At 40.6% G+C, this 23,386-nt stretch overlaps 2 protein-coding genes and 1 non-coding gene across 5 annotated transcripts in view; all 3 read left to right on the top strand.

Moving 5' to 3' along the window:
* Positions 1 to 12,193, top strand: part of LOC116545671 (threonine--tRNA ligase 2, cytoplasmic-like) — a 65,621-nt gene extending 53,428 nt beyond the window's left edge. The window contains exons 16-19 of the mRNA XM_032272208.1: positions 5,044 to 5,148; positions 8,939 to 9,011; positions 9,800 to 9,914; positions 11,250 to 12,193. Coding sequence (XP_032128099.1) covers positions 5,044 to 5,148; positions 8,939 to 9,011; positions 9,800 to 9,914; positions 11,250 to 11,398 — 442 coding nt within the window. The 3' untranslated portion in view covers positions 11,399 to 12,193. The remainder of the gene's footprint in view (positions 1 to 5,043; positions 5,149 to 8,938; positions 9,012 to 9,799; positions 9,915 to 11,249) is intronic.
* A 1,351-nt stretch (positions 12,194 to 13,544) lies between these two features.
* LOC116545670 (TM2 domain-containing protein 3) lies at positions 13,545 to 22,274 on the top strand. 3 transcript variants are annotated; one of them, XM_032272205.1, is made up of 5 exons: positions 13,545 to 13,685; positions 14,182 to 14,259; positions 16,129 to 16,286; positions 20,236 to 20,410; positions 21,968 to 22,274. In XM_032272205.1, exons 1-5 carry the CDS (start codon positions 13,595 to 13,597, stop codon positions 22,045 to 22,047), a joined length of 582 nt encoding a protein of 193 aa, XP_032128096.1. In that variant the 5' UTR covers positions 13,545 to 13,594; the 3' UTR covers positions 22,048 to 22,274. The 3 variants fall into 3 exon arrangements, with proteins under 3 accessions (XP_032128096.1, XP_032128097.1, XP_032128098.1); XM_032272206.1 differs by lacking the exon at positions 21,968 to 22,274 and having other exon boundaries at positions 20,236 to 21,345; XM_032272207.1 differs by lacking the exon at positions 14,182 to 14,259 and having other exon boundaries at positions 13,552 to 13,685.
* Positions 18,806 to 18,908, top strand: LOC116545672. The gene has a single exon (XR_004266402.1). It is a non-coding gene; the product is annotated as a U6 spliceosomal RNA (small nuclear RNA).
* Positions 22,275 to 23,386: the final 1,112 nt, after the last annotated feature.

The following is a 23,386-nucleotide window of genomic DNA, read 5'->3' as shown; positions in this document are numbered from 1 at the left end:
GCCTGTGATCCCAGCACTTTGAGAGGCCGAGGGGGGTGCATCATGAGGTCAGGAGTTCAAGACCAGCCTGGCCAAGATGGTGAAACCCCATCTCTACTAAAAATACACATAAAAAAATTAGCTGGGTGTGGTGGCAGGCACCTGTAATCCCAACTACTTGGGAAGCTGAGGGAGAGAATCGCTTGAACCTGGGAGGTGGAGGCTGCAATGAGCCAAGATCGCACCACTGTACTCCAGCCTGGGCAACAGAGTGAAACTTTGTCTCCAAAAAAAAAAAAAAAGTGCTACTCCAGTGAACACACATGATAAGGAAGTGAAATAGCCTTCTTGTTGATGTGGAGAAAGCTTCCCTGAAGCCAAAGACTAATCCCAAAGCAAAGCCCTAACTTTTCAATTCTGTGAAGACTGAGAGAGGTGAAGAAGCTGCAGAAGCAAAGTTTGAAACTAGCAAAGGTTGGTTCATGAAGTTAAAAGACCCATCTCCAGGGCCAGATATGGAGGCTCATGATGGTAATCCCAGCACTTTGGGAGGCCAAGGCAGATGGACCACCTGTGGTCAGGAGTTTGAGACCAGCCTGGCCAACCCCATATGGTTGGTGAAACCCCATCTCTATTAAAAATTCAAAAAAAAAAAAAATTAGTTGAGCATGGTGGTGGGTGCCTGTAATCCCAGCTACTTGGGTGGCTGAGGCAGGAGAATCTTGTGAACCTGGGAGGCAGAGGTTGCAGTGAGTCAAGATCACGCCATTGCACTCCAGCCTGGGCAACAAGAGTGAAACTCTGTCTCAATAAATGAATGAATGAATGAATGAATGCCATCTCCATAACATAGAAGTGCCAGGTGGAGCAACAAGTGCTGACATAGAAGCTGCAGCAAGTTATCCAGAAGATCTAGCTAAGATCAGTGATGAAGATGGCTACACTAAGCAATGGATTTTTAATATACATGAAACAGCCTTCTGTTGGAAGAAGATGCCATCTAGGACTTTCATAGCTAGAGAGGACAAGTCAATGACTGGCTTCAAAACTTCAAAGGACAGGCTCACCCTCTTGTTAGGAGCTAATGCAGCTGGTAACTTTAAGTTGAAGCCAATGCTCATTTACCATTCAGAAAATCTTAGAACCCTCACAGATTATGCTAAATCTACCTTTCCGGTGTTCTAGAAATAGAACAACAAAGCCCAGATGACAGCATATCTGTTTACAGCATGGCTTAGTGAATGTTTTAAGAACATTACTGAATTAAAACCTCAATCTGGGTAGAAGATATGCTAGTTTTACAGAAAGATTTACTATCTTAAGCCAATTTTTCTGTTTTAATGTAAATGACTGAGATACTACCTTATTGATTCTTTCAAGGTCATGTTTGTGAAATAAACATTGCATGAGAGCTTTCCTGTCATCTACACTGTATGTTTAGAATGTTGAACAGATTTGAGTTTCTAAGTTGTAAATCCGTTGTCATGTGGTCTATTCTATTTGCATGTGTGCCACTACACACTGAGATGATAATGCTGTACAGTTTTAAATGGTAGCAGTTTCTGTAGGCTGTAGGCTGAAATATTTTGATGAACTGCTTAGTTTTGGGATTTTATTTAAGTTGTATAATTTATTTTATTGCGAAGTAAAAACATAAAAAATACTGTTACACATCCTTCTGACTTTTATGGTTTCTAATGAGAAATATGCAGTAATTTGAGTCACTTTTCCTTTTTGTGTTACATGATTGTGATGTGTCTGACCGTGGACTTATTCAAGTTTATGTTGTGAGGGTTCGAACTTCTTGAATCTGTAAGTTATTGGTTTGCAGAAGTTAGATAGTGTTCAGCCATTGTTTTTCCATATTTCTTTTGTACTCTATCTCCCCTCATTCTGGAACTCAGGTGACCTGAATATTAGACCTTTGGGTATTTTTCCACAGTTTTCCGAGGCTGTTTATGCTTCCTTCAGTCTTTCTTTGTATCTTTCAGATTGGATGCATTCTCTTTACTCATCTTCAAGTTCACCAACTCTTTACCATCTCCATTGCTACTGAATCCATCTAATGACTTGTTAGAAATTTCTGTGATTGTAGTTTTCAGATCCACAATCTCTATTGTTCATGTTTTATATTTCTTACTGAGACTTTAGTCTTCCTATTCACTCCGGGTGTGTTCACCCTACTTCTTGGGGTACAGTTATAATGGCTGCTTTCTAGCCTTTGGTAATTCCATCATTTGTGTTTTCTTGCTGTTGGACTCTTGTTTGTATTTTTTCTCACAAATTGAGAATTTTCCTAATGATTCATATACTAAATAATTTAGGATTATATCCTGAACATTTTGAATATTATGAGATGCTGTGTCTTGTTTAAATCCTAAGGAGATTGTCTTGTTTTGGGAGTGAATCTGCCTGGTTAGGTTCAGGTGGAAATTCCCAACCCACTTTTGTGGGCTGAGCTTCTGTGTCAGTTCAGTTATAGAAGCCTTACTGTAGTGATATTCAGATATGTTCCATGTGTTTGCCACCTAGTGGCCAAGTCCCATAGGTCATACCATGCACCAAAATGGAAAAGCTTCTGGGAGTTGACCCCTAACTTTTTGCCTGACCAACAGTGGAGTTAGTATGACTGAAAAGTCTAATCTCTCCCTTTTGGAGGAGCAAGGGTCAGAACTATTAGTAAGAAAGGCAAGCCTTCAGAATCAGTAATACAAGAAAGTTGCTTAGGGCCATCAGAATGCAAGCGAAACTTCTCATTTAAGAAGGATGCACAGGAGAAACAAATCAGCCCAGCCAGCCATCATAGGTGTTGTGTGGCAAATGGTGAGTCAGCAAACAAAGATGGAAGCAGTGGATTGCAGACTAGGTAAGAAACCATGACAGTTGGAGCCATGTGGCATAAAGATGAACAAAGTAGGGAAACTAGGAGTGTATTTCGGAGGAAGAACTGATGTGACTTGCTCAGGCTTATGTATGAGAGGAAAGAGAAGCATCAAAGTCATCACTGTGATTAAGGGCTTTTCCCTAAAAAAGCAAGGGTGGATGAGAGTGTCTCTTGTCATTCATTACATTTAGCATGCAGAAGGTCATCAGATAGAAGTCAACATTCATTCCTGTGACATGAACAGAAATTTCCTTATCATGATAAAGAGCCTTTATCAGAAAACAGCAATAACATCTCAACATAGTTGGGAAGAAGATGAATATGACTACTATTTGTATTGTTATTCAGAATCATTCTGGGATTACAAATATATAAAAGAAAGATTAAATTATTATTCATAGATGTTAAAATGTGGAGAAATCCAACAGAATCAAATGGAGAAAATGGGAACTGATAAAAAAAGGAAGGTAGAAATCAATTTGCCTTCATAATATTAGCAATAAACTGCTGGGAAATGCAATGGAAAAAAACATTTCAGAAACAACAGCAACAACAAAATAGAAAATAGGAATAAACTTAATAAATGTAATTATAGTCATGCATATCTGTAAATATAGTCATGTTAGGGATATGTTTTGAGAAATGTGTCATTAGGCAATTTCATTGTTGTGTGAACATCACAGAGTGTACTTACACAAACCTAGATGATATAGGCTACTACACACTTAGGCTATATGGGATAGCTACTGCTCCTAGCTACAAATGTGTACAAAACATTACTGTACTGAATACTGTAGGTGCTTGTAACACAAATCACTAGATGATAAGAATTTTCAGCTTCTTTATAATTCATGGCACCACCATCGTATATGCAGTCCATTGTTGACAGAAATGTCATTAGGTGACACATTACTACAGATGTTCTTTATAAGCATACACTATAAAAATTTCTCAAAGATCATAAAAAAGTTATTTGAATGAAGATTCATACCACACTTTGGAATGAGAAGAATTGACATTGTGAAGTTATTAGTTCTCAAATTTATCTGTTAATCTAATATAACCAAATCCAATGGGGTTATTGTGGGGGAATTTGGCATTCATCCCAATGTTTCTGATAGCATAGATGTGTAAGCATAGTTGATGTCACTATTTGCTCTTCTTAAGGCTAGAAGACATGATTAAAAGAAATGATAGGACAGAAATTTTGGATACCCAGCCTCTGTGAAAGGATCAGCCTGTTTCTCTTCTGTCCCCACACAAAAACAACATGATGTAACATTCAGGAATATTTCATACTGGTTTCAGTTTGTGGGATGGATTTCTTTATATACATGCATAGGAATGGACTCAAGCTGCCCACCCCTACCCCAAAGCTTCCTGTAGGGTCTAGACAGAGGGTTTTGCCTGCAGTTACTCTATAATGGCTCTTGGCAGACGTGGTTGGCAGTGATGATATCCAGTTGTAACTCATTCGAAGTAGGTTTAATTAATGAGTTTCTCTGTTTGTATTTGTTTGTTTTATTAATTTGTTAAATTTATTTTATTTTGGTAGTAGCTAGCTGATATAATTTTTAGTTAAAAATTTCTCAAAAGAACTTTGTGTCACATGTTAACATTTGTTGCAATAATGTGAAATTTATCTTTCTGACAAACTTGTGCAGAGATCTTGAAGTGGCTTACAATTAAGTCATTGTTTGCTTTTTTCTCTTTTTTTCCCTAAGGGAAAGAGGGAATCATTAAATGTAAGGTATACCTCATGAGGGTTTTAGGGAATTTGACCAGTGGAATTTGAGAACACATATCAGGAACATTTTAAAAATGAAGATTACAATGTGGGAGATAGTGGCAAGAATGGGGGTACATTTGGGTCAGATGAGATTGTCTGTGAATTGACATTTTGTGAAGCTGAGAGAGAGGATATGTGGAAATTCATTATACTGTCCTCTCTACTTCTGTATATGTTTCAATGTTCTCTAATAAAAAGTTTTAAAAATAAAAGAAAAAAGATTAGCAAAGAAAACAGTGAAAAAACAAGACAGTCACAGAATAAATAAGGTTAATGGAGAGGTATCCAAAACGACTAATCTAAATCTATTCTCAAAATTAAATATAAGGCTAGAAGATAGTTATTATTGACTCTTAGGAAAAGACTTAAATGTAAAATTTTCACTTTTTAGTAAGGATGGGGATGATAAGAAGAGACCTGTGATCATTCATCGAGCCATTTTGGGATCATTGGAAAGAATGATAGCCATTCTTTCAGAAAACTGTGGGGGAAAATGGTAAGTGATATGGAAAAGAAAAGCTATATGCCTATAATTCTTTTTAATTTTTATTTACTTTTTATTCCTTTTTAAAAATTATTCTTAAAAAATCATGTGTAAAAGATAAAAGTAGTAACAAAAGAAAGGGCATTTCCTGCCTTATAGTTGGCAGGTATCCAAACAGCAAATAAAGAGTTCTTGTTCCATTTACCAGATGAGAAAACAAAAACTAAGGCAGGGTGGCATAAAACTGTACCATTTACCTTTTGGGGGACTCAAGTTATCTTTTTACCTATTTTCAAGCCCTTCAGAGATCTAGTTGCTGTCTCAAAAACATGTGACCCATACTCCTAGGTACTGCCTCTCCCCTCCAGCCATCCCTCCTTCAACCCATATTGTTTGCCTTTGGGGTTCCCTACAAGCACTGAGGAGGAGAATGGGTAAACCTGATTGATAAATGGCACAAACTCAACAGAAGAAGGCTCAGCAGCACAGCCCATTTAGGATGACAGTGGGGAAGGGAAGTGTCCTAAAGAGCAGAATTTTGAGTGGTGCATCTTGTCCTTTTTGCTTGGAAGGAAGAATGGCAGCGATGTGGAGTTACATGGATGCATGTGCTCTAGTTACTGCTTTGGCCACAAGGTCAGAGATGTAGAAGTAGTTAGATTGAAAAATAAAGTACATAGATTTGGGAAACAGAAATGTGGATGATCACTCGGAATGGGCCAACAGAAGTGGTATTGCCACCAAAAGGCCCCCACTGTTGAGGAATTTTTCAATATTCCAATACAAGAGGACCCATTCTGTTAAAATCAGCTTCTTTTTTTCCCCTAGTAGTTGCTCAGTGGCTCATGGGCAAAGTGGCCACTGATGGAAATGCATGGGCTCAACAACATGGACCTTGCTTCACTAAGTTCCATCTGGCTACATCTCTTCTGAGGATTCAGTTTGCCATCAGTAGTGATTAATCATGATCCCCCACTCTGGTACCATAACCTGGGGGAACAGCCAGTGGTCTTGTAGCAGCTTGATTACATTGGATCCCTTTTGTCATATAAGGACCAATACCTTGTTCTCACTGAAGAGAGACCCACTGTGGATTTTGCTTTGCTCTTCTTTGCTGCCATGCTTCTGCCAGCAGCACTAAATAGGTACTTATGTGCTGCCAGGAACACAGTAGTGCTTCTGACTGTGAAAGAGATTTTATAGCAAATAAATAAAGCATTGCACTGACATTATGGGATTCACCACTATCACCACACACTCAGAAACAAGTGGCTTTACTAGCAGTTATGGCACCAGCTGGCAGACAACATCTGATGATGTGTCCTAGCCTGTGGAAATGCTGCAAACCGGCAACCACTTGTGACATTTCTACCTTCCATGAGCTGAGGATCTGCTCATGCAGTTTAGTTCTCTTTTCAGAAACTACTGCCCCCACTGCTGCTGTTGCTGGGCGCAGTCCCTGCAGCTCCCACTGTGGTCACTGGGCAGTGGATGCTACTGCTAGTGTCACTGCAACCAGTTCCTCCAAAAGCTCCATGTCTCTGCATTACCCTTCTTTGCCAGAATGGATTCCATGTGGTGCCTCCTTCTCCACTCTGTCTTAAGTCAGAGTGCCATGTTTATACATTAGCAGAACCTAGATCACACCCATGCATACTAGTATTCATGTCCACGGAGGCTGGAGGAGCACATTTTTGAGCAGAAAGCTAAGGTAGAAAGTTTCCTAAACAAAGTATCTTCCAGAAGTCCTGGGTAGCTAGAGAGTCCATGTATATTCCTGATATTTTGTGATCATAGAGAAATGCACTTAGATGTCATGGAGTTTCTAAGCTATTGAAGTTACACATAAGCCAAAAGTATGGATATGAGTATGTGTATGCCACCTAAGTATGAGTTAGCTTGTTTTTCTTTCTTTCCAGTTGGTTTTAAATCATTTACCATAGGTGAGAGATGATGGTGTCTTGCATTAGAATGGTAACAGTGAAAGTGGTTTAAAAAAAAAAGAACTAGTGAAATAGGAGATGGAGAGGCAGACAGGAGGTGGTTGGGGCCAGTGCACTGAGTGTACCTTCCTTTGTTGCAGAGACTGAGGTATAGTCTCTGCACTTCATACATCCACACTTCAGACAGCAGTCAGGCTTGTGGGGAAATCTCCCCAGAGCCAAAAGTAAAGATGGCTAAAATGTGGCTCCTTTGGGGAAGTAGGGCTGGGGATGGGGTGAGGACAGAGCTCAAAAGGAAACATCTGCTTTCCATTATATACCCTGTATTTCTGTGTTTTACCATTTATCATGTATTATTTTGTGTTCGTAATTTGAAAACAAGTATATATATATGCACATTTATAAAGTGCTGTCTGAAATAGTCCTCATTGTATGTCCTTTCACCTTCAGATTAAGGGAAAAGGCAAACATGTCCCACATCGGACATTGCTTATACCTACCGTGCCATGTTTTTTTTTTTTTTTTTTTTTAGGAAAATTATATTTTGAAATAATTGTAGGTTTACTTGTTGTTTTAAGAAGCTATACAGAGGCCAGGAGTGGTGGCTCATGCCTGTAATCCCAGCACTTTGGAAGGCTGAGGTGGGTGGATCACCTGAGGTCAGGAGTTCGAGACCAGTCCGGCCAACATGGTGAAACCCCATTTCTACTGAAAATACAAAAATTAGGTGGGTGTGGTGGCGGTGGCTGTAGTCCCAGCCACTCAGGAGGCTGAGGCAGGAGAATCACTTGAACCTGGGATGTGGAGGTTGCAGTGAGCCAAGATCGCGCCATTGCACTCCAGACGGGTGACAGAGTGAGATCCTGCCTCAAAAAAAAAAAAAAAAAAAAAAAAAGTGATATCGAGAGGTCCAGCACACTCTTTACCCAGTTTTCCCCAGTGGTAACACCTTGCAAAACTAGATACAGTATCACAACCAAGAGCTAGACACTAAGACTGTCCACCAACCTTGTTCAGATTTCACCAGCCTCACGTGCACCCATTTGTGGGTATATGTATTTAGCTGTATAAAATTGTGTCACATGGACAGACAGTGTAAGACCACCAGTCAAGGCACAGGACAGTTCTATCACTTGTAAGGCTCCCTCCTGCCCCCCTTTCGCCACACTCAGACCATCCCATTCCTGTCCTTATCTGACAACCGTGGACCTGTTCTCTAACTCCATCATTTTGTCATGTAAAGAATATTACATAAACATTTACACAGTACACAAACTTTTGAGGTAGGCTTTTTTTCACTCAGTGGAATTCCCTTGAGAGCCATCCATCATACATGTTGAGATCAGTTAGTTGGTTCCTTTTTTTTTTTTTTTTTTGCTGTTCCAGTTTGGGGCTATTATAAATGAAGCTGCTCTGGACATTAGTGTGCAGGATTATGTGTAAACATACGCTTTCATTTCTCTGGGACAAGTGTCCAGGAGTGCAGTTGCTGGGTCATATGGTAAGTGCATGGTCAGCCCTTTGCAGAGATGGGAGCTGCAGTCTTTTATGAACTAGTCTCAGAAATGATGCGCCAACACTTCCGCACTAATTTATGGTCACATAGACCCGCTCTGGTATAGTGAGCAGGGAACTCTACAAGGGTGTGATTCTCCCCACACTTGTGCTATCGAAATTCCAAAATTCTTCTTTTGTTTACTTTGCGGCCTTCAAACTTTAATATAATTTGGTTTTCTTCCATGCCACTCTACTGAAACTGCCCTCTTGTAAAGTCTTTAAAAGAATCTTTGGTTATTTGAAATCATTTAATAAGTAGCCTTTATTAGTCTTTGAAAAGACGTATTTTATGTATTTTTCAGGCCTTTCTGGCTATCTCCTCGTCAGGTAATGGTCATCCCTGTGGGGCCAACTTGTGAAAAGTATGCACTTCAGGTAAAATCAGAGTCGTTTAAAGTACATAATAATCTTGCATGTATTCTGTGTAGGTCATTGATTTGGAATGTCCTTCATGTTTTGAAATATTGCAGAACTGACACGTTAACAATCCGTGTTTTCAGTAGTTGGGAGTAACACATGTATCATGTCTCTGTAGCTATATCAGAAGTATTTTATTTCTTAATGTATCATGTCTCTGGCTGTATCAGAACTATTTTATTTCTTAATGTTTTTGGAAAATTAGTATTTTAAAACATCTCATAATTATTCATTTCTACATGGCTCTATTAGGGAAGAATATTAGCTGTTGCTGTGTCACAAGTGACCCCAAAACTTAGCAGCTTTGAACAACAAACATTTATTATCTCACAGTTCCTATGAGTCAGGGTCTGGGAGCAGCTCAGTTGGTGGATTGTGGTGCAGAGCATCTCCTGAGGCTGCAGTCTCGCTGTGGGCCAGGGCTGTAGGCCTCAGGGCTCACTCACAGTTGGTGGACACAGCTCCTCATCACCTGGGCTTCTTCATCGGTTGCCTGAATGTCCTCACATGGCGGTTGGTCCCCCAGTTAGTGATCAGAGAGAGATGGGAGCTGCAGTCTTTTGTGAACTAGTCTCAGAAATGATACACCAAGACTTCTGTACTTACTTATGGTCACATGGACCTGCTCTGGTATAGTGAGCAGGGAACTCTAAAAGGGTATGAATACCAAGAGTGGGGAACATTGGGGCTCTTCTTGGAGACTAGGTACCATAATGCAACAATAAAGGTGTTTCATTTTCTTCTAGGTATCCAGTGAATTTTTTGAAGAAGGATTTATGGCTGACGTTGACTTAGATCATAGTTGTACACTAAATAAGAAAATACGAAATGCACAGCTGGCTCAGTACAATTTTATTTTGGGTAATTTAAGTTTGCATGTATTTTTCCAAATGCTTGTTTTTTTTTTTGGTTTTTTTTTTTTTTCACTTCAGTTCCAAAAGACCAAATAAGAAATATGGTTCAACTAGTTGATTATCATGATTTGTCTATTTAATACTTACACAAAAAGAAGAGTCCATAGTGTTCCTGGCTTAGCTGTTCCTAGGCGCTCTTTGTTGTTTGCCGCAAGAAGAGTTATAAAGTTTTACCTGAATCCCCTGGGATAGTTTTACTAGCAATAGTTAGTATTGCCTGCCAACAATGAAAAGAACTGTGAAAATGATCCCATCAGTAGAATTATATTCTTTATATTTCAGCCTCATAGGCCTGAAATATTTTTCCTCACTTTTCTGGCTTATGAGAAATCTTCGGGATTAAACTAACAAAAGAAAAGATTCCAAATTTAAAATGATCCAAAGGAAAAGATTTAGGCGAAAAATAAAATGTCCTTTTAGCACATGACTAATTAGATGCAGAATCTAAAATTTAGGCTTTAAAAATGATTCCAAAATTAAGAGAAACTAACATTGACATAACTGCAGGCATAGTATTGCTATTTCCTGTAAGTTGGGAGTCTATAGAAGGCAAAATAAATATGCATAGAGTTGCTCTATTGACAGTGTTTCACTGATCATGTTTGACGTCATAGTAGGTATTGTGGTGTTTCCATCAGGCTTCTTATGGTGGCAGAAATCTCAACTTAGTTTAGACAAAGACAGCATTTTAATGGAAGGGTCTTGGAGTTTCCTATGACTTGAAAGGTAGAGTTAAATACCAAACCTCTAGAAGAGCAATCAGAGCTCAGCCCTCACCAGGACTGTTTCTCCCATTTCTGGCTCCTGTCTCACTCTGGTTCTTTATGCTTCTCTTAAATATCTACTTTATTCCACTTACTGCAGACCGGTTTCTTCCTTCTGTATGGCAAGAAGCATGGCTGTATATTCCTGCATCATCTCACAATATGGGTCACTAGAGAAAGCAAACTTTTTACCCACATTCCAGAAAATTCTGGTGGGGTGGCATGGGTCTGGTGTCCACCCATTGGCTCATCAGGTATGCCAGGTGGAGTGAGTGAGTCTGTAAGAGCTCCCCACTCTCATTTGCACCCTAGGACCACAAGAGCTGTTCTCTCAAGTGGACAATAGAGAGATGGGATCAGAAGTCATTCCTTCCCTCAAGAAACTTACCAGAGGATGAACCTAATGCTCATTAGATGATATGTATTAATAATGAACAACTCGATAAAAACATTTCATGTGACTGCTGACTTAATGCTTGGTGAACTGATTTAAAATACATTTCTTTACCTTTTTGCAGTGGTTGGAGAAAAGGAAAAGATAAATAATGCTGTAAACGTACGAACAAGAGACAACAGAATTCATGGAGAGATTTTAGTAACTTCTGCCATTGATAAACTGAAGAATCTCAAGAAGTCACGGGCACTCAATGCTGAGGAGGACTTTTGAAGTCCTTCCCTGGTATTTGCTTCTGTGTAACTTTGTTTTGACCCTTAAAAATGTATTTTTCTTAACATGTTAGTACTTCTAAGACTTTGGAGCCACGGATGGGTCCACTCATGGACTAAGCTGAGGAAGGAGACAGTGAATGTGTAGCTGACATGTACAAAGTTTAATTCACTAATGTCCACGGGGGACAGAGGGCACAGCAATCAATCCCTTGAGAAACTTAAATGGGGAAATACTATTTATTGAAAAAGGGAAACAAAACACTAGGAAATGTTTATGAAATGTTAGTGCTATGATTTGTGATTTTCTAAAGATGAGTTTCAAATAAAAGTCTGCAGTTTTTTTAATATGAGGGAAAATCTTATTTTCTAATATATCTCAGGTATTTTTATGACTCTTTTACTAAAATTCACACTGAAACTTTATCTTCAAATTTGGAATGATTACTTAATTTTGTTTCAGCCAATAACCACAAAAGCAGCAGCTACTACTAATTATTGGATTACCGACAGGAATTCAGTTCTGTGGAATCTGGTGTTTGCACTATAGGTTGAGTTGCCTTTTAAATGTTTGTAATTCATAATTGGGTTTTGTTCAGCTTTAGAAAAAATAAATTCCCAAATGAACTGCATCAGTGTTTCCAGTGTTTCAGTTAAGCTGCTCACCTAAATTACTTTTTTGATGGGATGACATTCCATTGATTTATATACTGAAATGGATTTCAGATTTAACAGAGAGGAATGCGTTACTTGCCCAGAACTGAATTAAAATGGCATTATGTCAATAGAGAATTCAGCTACCAAACAAGAAGTATTGTGTATTTGGTGAGGTGCTGCGGAATTCAAAGGAAATGTCAGAAATTCTCTCTGTTCAATATACTGATCATTTAGTTAACTTCCTGAGGGATGTGAACAGTTAAACAGTTGGTAAAACAAAACAATATCTATCAGACCTGTGTAGCAGTATACGGTACAGATTGTGTGATTTTTTTTTTTTTTTTTTTTTAAGACCAAGTCTTGCTCTGTCACCAGGCTGGAGTGCAATGGCGCGATATCAGCTCACCGCAACCTCCGCCTCCTGGGTTTAAGCGATTTTCCCGCCTCAGCCTCCCGAGTAGCTGGGACCACAGGCGTCTGCAACCATGCCCGGCTAATTATTTGTATTTTTAGTAGAGTTGGGGTTTCACTGTGTTAGCCAGGATGCTCTCGATCTCCTGACCTCGTGATCCGCCCACCTCGGCCTCCCAAAGTTCTGGGATTACAGGCGTGAGCCACCGCGCCCGGGCGTGATAACGATTTTTAAAGCTAACATTCAGGGCTTACGTGCAGGCACTTTTCCATGTATTTTTTAAAAAAATCATTCATCAAACATGCACTTGAGGGATGGCAGTCAGAAGGCCCCGGAATGAATGATCCCGCAGGTGGGTGGGAGGAGAGCGCAGGTCACCAGCATGGTTCCTTCCAGGTGTTTTGTGATAGAAACCGGCAAGGGTCGCAGCGAGCTGGGGCCTGAGCGCTGCTCCCCCGATGTCCTCCCTTCCCCAGGCAGGGCTGTGCTCTGGACCCTCCCCTCACTTCGCAGCGCCTCGGGCCATCCTGCTACTCCAGGTTTGAGAGCAACTTTCTAAAAGTGCTGCGTATCTTCCACGAGCTGGCCAAAAGTGAAAACCACGGCAGGCTTGAGCGCGGGCCCCCAGGGGAGGGCCCCTCGTCGCCCCGGGGCCGCTTCCCCGACTGTAAATAAGTGTCTTTAGGATGAAACGCCACGCGATACTGTCCTCAGAACCTTCGCACAGGACCCAGCACACAACATCCGACCACACCCACATTTGCCAGCCTCTGCTCTGGGTGGCTTCGGGCGTGCATTTCGGTCCACGGATGACCTTTCTCAGGTCTCCTGCGGTGAAAAGATTAGTGAGCCCTTCATTCAAGGGCGTGAGGTGCGCGTTGGAACCGAGCAACCTCCCAAGCTCGCATCTTCCTCGTGGACCTCCCAGAGAACGCAACCGGAAGAAAAACCACGCGGGAAAGCGCAAGCGCAGACGCCAGCCGCCCGAAGACGCACCGCGCCTGCGCCCACTGCCCGCTCCCGCTCCGAGCCGCGCCTGCCTCGCCCCGCCCCCACACGCGCGCGCCCGCGCCCCGCCCCGACTCGCAGGGCCCGTCCCCGGCCTGAACGTGTGCACGCGCCGGCAAGATGGCCGCTGGGGTGCGCCCGCTTCGGGGCCTCCGCTCCCTGTGTCGCGTGCTGCTCTTTCTCTCGCAGTTCTGCATTCTGTCAGGCGGTGGTGAGTCAAAGGCCGGGATCAGCGCCGGGTGGAGCTGAGTGGCAGCGGGGCCCCGGGAGCTGCTAGGAGGCTGGGCCCACGGGCGGAGGCTGACGTGGGGAGGAGGCCGAGTGCCCGGCTCCGGGCGGCACGTCGCTGCATCTGGAGTCTGGCGCCCTGGCCGCCCGGCCGGAGGCCGCCCCTCCGTTACGACGACACCGAGCCGCCCATCGTGGTTGCGGAGCCCTGGAACGGAGGTGGAGCGCTTGGGGGCTCGGCCGGGGAGGCGGAACTGGAGCGCGATGCCGCCCTTCGGTCCCTCGTTGCCGGCAGATCTGAACTGTTGTCTGCCCGTTGACGTTTCGTCCCTAAGTTTTGTGTTTTCTGGATGCCAAGCCGTGAGGTTTTCATGAGCAGCTTATTGGCCTGGTGTAGACCCGCCGTGTTAACCACACAAAACAAGGTTTTCTCGTCCCGGGATAACATGTTTGTCTAATTGTACGATCCTTAAATTTAGAGCAATCGCAGGCGCTGGCTCAGTCAATAAAGGATCCGGGCCCAACACGTACATTCACAGTAGTTCCCAGGGCAGCAGGTACTAGACATTTTCTATTCTAGTAAATGTGTGTATTTATATCTAGTAATTTCTCTTTGTTTTTGATAAAAATTTCCTTTAGTATACGAAGTCACTTTCTATTTTTGAATATTTTATGGTATTTTAGATGATGTGAATTAAGGGCAGATACAAAGCCATTTTCAGTAGATAGTCTTCGCATTTGGATGCCTTTTGACGTTTCTACCTCATCTCTTTTTCCAGTCCCATGCTCATTTGTCTCCTTATTTCTATTGTTTTTCCACTTCTTCCATCAAAGTAACCTTCAGTCAGTGCTTCTTTCCCTTCAGCAAATTTCCTCTACTTCTAGAATCCTGTTCCTGATGTTATATATGAAAGGCTCCCCCAGGACTGTGTGAAATGGAAGGATCACAGAGGGGCTGGCGGAGACCTGGAATCTAGGTCTGGTTTTGCTATGGAATCTTGAACAAATTATGCCCTTTGGACCTTGGTTCTCATCTTTAAAGCGGTGGGGTTGGTCTGATGGCCTAAAGTCATTTCTGCTTTGTGATTCTAAATGTCCACCTTCCAGCCACATAGTCATGGGATTACAGAAAAGAGTATTTTGTAGAATTGTCCACTTAATGCAGTGAGTAAAGTAGGACCAGTTTTAAATAAGCATTAGTGTGTTTTGCTAAGTGGAGGCTTTGACTCTAATTTCTTCAGTTTAGAGTGACATTACTTCAGTGAATTGAAACCGGCAAAGGTATTTTACTCATTATTTGGATGTAAAAAATAGTAGTGCACTTGAATTTTAAATGCAGATTACTTTTTAGAGAAAGCGCAAGAGTTCTTGACTCTTGCAGGCTTTTGAAAGCCCTTTTCAGGAATACTTGCAATTTTGATCCTCTCAGTTGGTAAAAATACATTGCACACCTGATTAGGTTGGTTGGAAATAAGTTGTAGCTGAGGCCAGGCGCGGTGGGTCACGCCTGTAATCCCAGCAGTTTGGGAGGCTGAGCTGGGTAGATCACCTGAGGTTGTGAGTTCGAGACCAGCCTGACTAACATTCAGAAACCCCATCTCTACTAAAAATACAAAATTAGCCAGGTGTGGTGGTGCATGCCTGTAATCCCAGCTACTCGGGAGGCTGGGGCAGGAGAATCACTTGAACCCGGGAGGCAGAGGTTGCTGTGAGATCATGCCATTGCACTCTAGCCTGGACAACAAGAATGAAACTCCGTCTCAAAAAAAAAAAAAAAAAAAAAAAAAAAAGGTTGCAGCTCACTGAAGAAGTTATTAAAATAGAGAACTATTTCGAACTTTGGTAGCATAAAGCTGTAAATATTATATTAGCAAATATGGCTTATCAAAGTACCAGTGTTCATGAGATCATGACATTTTCTAGAGTTGATGCCCTGAGGATGTCAGTGGCTTCATTTCTAAACTAGTGAATTCAGATTTTTGAAGAGAACGTTGGATTGGAAATGGAGAGATTTGGGTTCTAGTTTCAGTTTTGCCACAGACTTCCTCTGTGATTTTGCACAAACCCTACTATAAGTTTTAGTTTTTCAACTGACAAAATGATAGATTTTCTTAAAAAAAGCTCTTAATGTATACCCAGAATTTTCTATGCGTTATTTGTATGTGAGCACCTTTAGTTTTCACAGCCACTTGGGAGGCAGGAATGAAGTAATGTTTTACAAGTTTGGTGCCCACCAGGTCACACAGCTGGTTATTTGCAGAACTCTGCTTTAATTGCAGGTGTCTCTGGCTCCAGCCCCATGCTTTTTCCATTCCAGTGCAGTGTCTAATTGCTAATGATCATGTCTCTTAACCTTAGAAGATTATTCTCCTCTGTTATTCGAATCAGTATTGTAGGAGAATAAGCTTCTCTCTTACCTCTCACAGAAAGTACTGAAATCCCACCTTATGTGATGAAGTGTCCAAGCAATGGTTTGTGTAGCAGACTTCCTGCAGACTGTATAGACTGCACAACAAATTTCTCCTGTATCTATGGGAAGCCTGTCACTTTTGACTGTACAGTGAAACCATCTGTTACCTGTGTTGTAAGTACTATGGCTTACTTATTCTAAATACATTCACTGTAAACTTCAAGTTAGAAGAGCAGTTCAGATGTGACTATTGAGAATAAATTCTGAATAATTTTTATATTCTTTTATGTTTGCCCTGTTAAGTAGAAATAAATGTAAAAAAACCCAATAGACCTTTTCGTGTCAGCTCACTGCTGTTTTAGTTATAATGATAACTGTCAAGCCGGTTGATGTCTGCTGGAAATGCGCTTGACAGAAATGTTGCTTTGTAGGACTGGAGAAGATCTTAGTCTACTAGCATATCTAAAGCAAGTCTGATTTGTTCAGATGGATTTTGTGTTCTTAGTAGTGACAGCTAGTGTACAGAGCGGGTGGAAGCGTCTTTCTGCCATAGATGAGCTTTTGAAGGCCCAGTGTTTGTCTGTGAGAAGATGGATTCAGTAAATGCCAGAATGCCTGGGGAGCTCTCTGGAACAAAATTAAGTGGAACCCCTGTCTTGTCCAGAATGAATTCCAGATAGTCCAAAGATGTAATCCGGAAGTACCAGAGAGAACACGAGATAGTTGTTCTCAAAATGGGGAATATTTTTCTCAGTATGAAATAAAGCTTAGAAGCCATAAAAGAAAGAATTGATACATTTGACTACTAAAAATCAGAGATTTCTGCATGATCTTAAAAAAAAAAAAAAAGCATAAAGGCAAAAGACATGGCAAACTAGGAAAAAGTGTTTCTAACATGTGACAATTGATACACTAATATCAGTAATATATAAACACTTCCTAAAAACCCACATGGAAAAGATGACAGTCTTATAGAAAAACCGTGTTAGGACATGAGCAGATGGTTCATAGGAAAGGAAATACAAACAGACTTATTTGTATTATTACATGAAAAACATGGATAAGTTTTTCATAATTAAAAACAAACTAATACATTTTTAACCCTCAGATGGACAAAAAAAATTTTTTTAATTTGACTTTTTAAATTTAACTTAACTCTGAGTTTGTGAGAGTATAAGGGTCAGATACTCATATCTTATTAATGGGTAGTCAAATTGGTCAACCTCTTAAAGGCGATTTGTCATATCTGTTAAATTTACAATTACACATAATCATCGACTTAGCAGTTCTACCTCTAGAAATTTATGTTATATATATTATTATACATGGATGCAAATAAGTGTGCTTATTTTTTAGCTGTATTGCTCATTAAAGCAAAAGATTCGAAAGAAGTGAAATGTCCAAGAGAGAACTTCTTAATTTATGGTACACATGTAATAGAATAAACCCATTGTGGCCATTAAAAAGAAGTAGGAAGCTCAGAGATAATGAACTGACATGTGTACAAAATTAAGTGGAAGCATTGGGAAGGTTAAATATAGGTGACATAAATGTGCCTGTGTGTAGAATAGGCTCTCCCTGGAAGTGCAGAGGGTACTTGGTGGGGGGGAGGGCAGTGGTTCCAGAGGCCGGGCCAGACAAGACCGACTCACTGCCCACTCTCCTGCTGTGTCTTGAAATGTGTACCTTGTACATGTGTTTTTTGAGATGGAGTTTCTCTCTTATTACCCAGGCTGGAGTGCAGTGGTGAGATCTTTGCTCACCGCAGCCTCCGCCTCCTGGCTTCAAGCTATTCTCCTGCCTCAGCCTCCCGAGTAACTGGGACTACAGGCAGGCGCCACTATGCCCAGCTAATTTTTGTATTATTAGAAGAGATGGGGTTTCACCATGTTGACCAGGATGGTCTTGATCTCTTGACCTCGTGATCCACCCGTCTTGGCCTTCCAAAGTGCTGGGATTATAGGCGTGAGTGTAACCTACTTTTTAAAAAACGATTAAAAAAACTTGTGTTTTCATTTTATTACATAACTACAATAGTAAATCACCTACCTCCTTCTCCAACATCAAGCCTTCTGCCCTGAGGTTCTTTTCAAATGCGTTTTTTTTTTTGTGTGTGGTATTGTGTATTCGTCTTTCTATAAATCAAGATATAATCAGTTTTGCCATCTTTGAACAGAGGTCCAGTGGATGCTGTGTAATTCGTGTCATTCTGCAAATAAAGTAATGATTGTTAATGGTGTGGATTAGACAAACACATATGTTTTGGTTATAGTTACTTCTATTTGAACACTAGCATTCTGGTATTGAAAAATGCACTTTTAATATTCCTACTGTGAAATATGGAAATACGGTTAAAGAAAGTTTCCAATCTACTGTTGGAGCCACATTAGCAGGTGGTGTTCCAGCATATAAAATTAGGTGGTCTGATAGCTGAATATGGGTTCTCTGCTGGTGGCATAAAAATGCATATGTTTTATTCAATCAGACCTGTGAAAATAATATCATATAACAAATAATAAAATGATTACTTATTAAAAAAAAAACTTGTATTTTAAGCACATCACTGAAAACAGGCAGCTGTAAACATGGTTTCTAACAGGTCAAACTGCTTGCCTAAATCAGGCGATGCCTTATCCGCATTGGAATGCTTTCCATGAAAAGTGGTTTTGCATTCATAAGAAAATTAACATTACTTGCTTCACCAGCACATATACCAAAATTGGAACAAATTAGAGAAAATGAGAATGGCTCTTGTGCAGAAATGACAAGCACATTTGTGAAATGTTAAAAAAAAAAAACAAATATGAGCCGGACGTGGTGGCTCGCACGTGTTAATCCCAGCACTTTGGGAGGCCGAGGCCAGCGGATCACCTGAGACCAGGAGGTTGAGACCAGCCTGGCCAATATGGTGAAACCCCGTCTCTACTAAAAATACAAAAATTAGCTGGGCATGGTGTTGTGCCTCTGTAATCCCAGCTCCTCGGGAGGCTGAGCCAGGAGAATTGCTTGAACCTGGCAGGTGGAGGTTGCAGTGAGCTGAGATTGCACCACTGCACTCCAGCCTGGACAACCGAGTGAGACTCCATCTCAAAAAAAAGACAAAAAGAATAGTGTGTTTGTGTGTGTGTGTGTGTGTGTGTGTATATGTATATGTATACATACACACATATATATAAGATATATATATATGATGCTTCATAAAAATGATTTAAAAAATATACATTACAATGTAATGTCAGGTGGAGTGAAAAGACTACAGCGTGCTTTCAGTATAATTCCATTTTAGCAAATTTATAAATATACACGTAAAAGAAACGGAAAGAAGATTAAAAGTAGTTAGCTCTGAACACCTATAGGTTTTTGTCTGTAATCTTCAAATGTGTAACATAGAAAGAACATGTACTTTTGTAAGCAGAAAACAAAATAATGGCTTTTGAAATTGAAATGAAAAACTATCTCTGGCCACCAGGGAACACTCACTGAGCCTCCACACGTCATGCAGCGCTTCTGAGTTGGGCTGCCTCTGGATAAAGCATGCCACATGCTCTGAAGGTAGGAGCAGCTGTAACAACCCAGAGTTGCCGGGCTGTGCAAGGTAGGAGATGTTAGGGAAGGCTGGCAACTCAGAAGCAAAGCGGTGGGTTAACCACTACAGAAGTGTCAGGCTGGGGTTGAGAGACCTGGATTCCACTCCTCCCTTGAAGCTTGAAGCTCAGTGACCTTCAACAAATGCGTTCATCAGTTCCTTCTAGCCATTCGCGATTGACTTTCTAAAATACATTTTCCTCTTTGCTGTGTTACAAAAGTACATGTTTACTGTGAAAAACTTAGCTAAGCCAAAGTGATGAAATAATTCTATCACCCTGAAATAACTTTTGCTATTTTGATGTGAATTTATCTACTTTTTTTCCCCTTAGGTACATTTATTTGGGTGTGTATTTTTATGATTATGGGGTCATACCATATACATTTATTTTGCATACATACTGTTTTGGTAACTGTTTTCCTGACACTTACTCCTAGGTCCTAAATACAAGCGTTTTAGGAATTTTGTGCCATGTGACCAACATCTTAACAGACTACTCCATTGCAATTGATGAGTTTTGTGTCGTTTGCTACATAGGATCAAGACTTCAAATCCCAGAAGAACTTCATCATTAACATGACTTGCAGATTTTGCTGGCAGCTTCCTGAAACAGATTACGAGTGTTCCAATTCCACCAGCTGCATGACGGTGTCCTGTCCCCGGCAGCGCTATACTGCCAACTGCACTGTGCGGGACCACGTCCACTGCCTGGGTAAGTCAGAGTTCAGGGACGTTTGTCAGCAAAATGGTTTTCTCTATGTTTATTGAAGGGACTTTAACCAGAAATTTGAGAGTCAAATTACTTAATTAGAAACAGGTATCAGCAGCTTTTTAGATGTGCCAACCCTCATTAATAAACTCAACATACTAAAATAAAGCACCCAGAAAATTGCATTTGTTATCTTTTTAAATGTAATATTTCATAAAATAAGAAAACTAGGGGAAGTATAAAGCATAATACACTAGTTGACTTTTACCCAAAATAACAGTGAAACAGCACCAGTACCATTGCAGCCACGTGAGTGCTTGCCTTCGCCTGGTCGCTCTACCTCCTCTTCCAAGGTAACCATCCTTTTGAATTGTTTCTTATCACTTCACTTCCTTTTAAAAATTTTCTATACTTTTATTGTATGTATGTAATAAAATACAGTACCATATATTTGATAATGCCTGTTTTAGGGCTGTATAAGATGACATCAGGCTGGTGGTCTTCTGGGACTTTCTAATTTCCTCTCAACATTATGGCTCTACAATTCATCCATGTGACTTCTCTTATTTCTTTTTTTTTTTTTTTACTTCTGTGTAGTAATCTCTTGTAAGCTTATATCACAGTTTTATCTACTCTCCAATATGTTCTGATTATGTGCCGTTTTTTGCTCTTGTGACTGTTAAAATTTCTTTGCCCCTCTCCTGATTGCACATGTGCAAGAGCTTCTTTAGCGGGTACTTTCCGGGTGTGTTACTCTTTAAATGGCTATATTAGCTTACATTCCCAATAGCGCTACGTAACTATTCTTGCTGATCCATATTTAAAGTCTTAAAGTTGTCTAGACTTCTTTTATATTTTGGGTATTATCTGTACTGTCCCTGAAACGCTCTCCCAGATTTTGACTTTTTTGTTTTTTTAACATTATGGTATATTTTCATGAACAGAACTTTAAAAACATAATTAGTTTAAGGTATTAGAGTTAGTCCTTTTTTGTTGTGGTTTTAAGAAATCTTTTTCTACCCCAGGTTTATAAAGACAATTTGCGATGTTGTCTTTTGAAAGTTGTAAGTTTAGCCTTTCACATTTTGGTTTAGTTAGAAACCACCCGGAATTGCTCTTGGTAGATGGTGTGAGGTGGATACAGCTTTAATGGCTCCCTCCACGTGGATGGCCACTTGTCTCAGCTCTTCCCTGCTGACCGTGTGTAGCCTCTGTCATACTTGAAGTGATTGTATGTTTCTAGTTCTAGACTTTCTCATCTTTTCCTACTGGATAATTTCTATGCCTTGGGACCACACTGTCTCATATACTTGTAACTTCCCCCAAGTCTTGATACCTCATTGAGCATTTCATGTTCTTTAAGTTGTAATTCTAACTTAGCTGATTTCAGCATTACATGTATACTTGGAGATGGTAAGGGTTTTGCACTATTCACTTAAACATATATTATTGTAAAGAGAGTTTACTTTTCAAATTTTAAATGTTGAGGCCATTTGTTACAATTAAGTCTTTCTGAGAGTATTTTTATACCATGTATTTTTCTTTTTTTTTTTTTTTAAGGTAACCGTACTTTTCCCAAAATGCTGTATTGCAATTGGACTGGAGGCTATAAGTGGTCTACTGCTCTGGCTCTGAGGTGAGCTTTGTTACCAGTAAGTTTAAACGGCCGTTTGGATTTCTTTGGGATTAGTGGAATCTTCTAGACATTGAGCTCAGGCCACGTCATTCTTCACTCAGATCCTACCTTGTGATGAGCCCAGACTCCTGGAGTCTCCTGGCAGGCATGTTAGCTTTTCTCCCAAGGTGCCTGCACATTGGCTTTCCCATTCTGAATGTACCACGAATCAGTAAAATGCTGTGGACTATCTAAAATAGGTAGTTTTATGATGTATATCTTTAACTTATTATAAAAAAGTAATACATGCTGAATACTGAAAACTGGAAAAATGAAAATGACAAAAATATTTAAAATTGCCTATAATTTCACCACCTGGAGAGAATTATAGGCTTATATTTCTAACATAGAAACGTGCTGTTTGTTAAACTTTTCAACAGCACTTTAAGAAATTGTAGTAATTCTTCCCACCAAAGGGAAGGGCAGGTAGGACCCTGGTTAACGGATTCGCTAGTGAAAAGATTATGCTGCCTACAGCTGAAGTTTTGAGTTGGTGTCTGAGACCCTGAGGCCTGCAGCATTACAGACACAGGGCGGGATTTCGCAGCCTCATCACTGCTGACATTTTGGGCTGGGTGATCTTTCGTCTTGGGGCCGTCCTGTGCATAGCGGGATGTTTCGCAGCCTCACTGGCCTCGACCTGCTACTTATCGGTAGCAAACCTTCCATCCCCTGCAGTTGCGACAGTCAGTATGTCTTCAGATGTTGCCAGGTGTCCCCTAGGGCACAAAATTTGCCTTTGCTGAGAACCACTGCATTAGAATTTGGGCTGGGGAAAAAAGGATCTTGCCGGCAGGAAAGGTGTAACTGGAAAGCAAAAGAGGAGGCCAGGAGAGGGAAATGAGACTAACAAAAATAAGATAGGCCCCGCGCGATGGCTCACACCTGTAATCCCAGCACTTTGGGAGGCTGAGGTAGGCGGATTGCTTGAGGTCAGGGGTTCGAGACCAGCCTGGCCAACATGTTGAAACCCCCGTCTGTACCAGAAAATACAAAAGCCAGCCATTATGGTGCGTGTCTGATCACTTGAGCCCAGGAGGAGGAGGCTGCAGTGAGCTGGCACTGCATCACTGCACGCTAGCCTCAGAGACAGAGAGATTCTATCTCAAAAAAAAAAAAAAAAAAAGATTGGTAACCATTGCTGACAATGGTTCAAGTTAAAGGTAACAACTGGCTTTTTTAAAAAAATAATAATAATAAACTTTTGAAACTTGGAATAATTTTAATTTACAGAAAAGTTGAAAAGATAATGGAGTTCCTGTATACTCCTAACCTGGGTTTCCCTATGTTGTTAACCTACAGCT

This window comes from Sapajus apella, unplaced genomic scaffold (assembly GCF_009761245.1).
Source record: "Sapajus apella isolate SASKATOON/1434 unplaced genomic scaffold, GSC_monkey_1.0 scaffold330, whole genome shotgun sequence".
NCBI lineage: Eukaryota > Metazoa > Chordata > Mammalia > Primates > Cebidae > Sapajus > Sapajus apella.
This window is presented reverse-complemented; position numbering and strand designations above follow the sequence as displayed.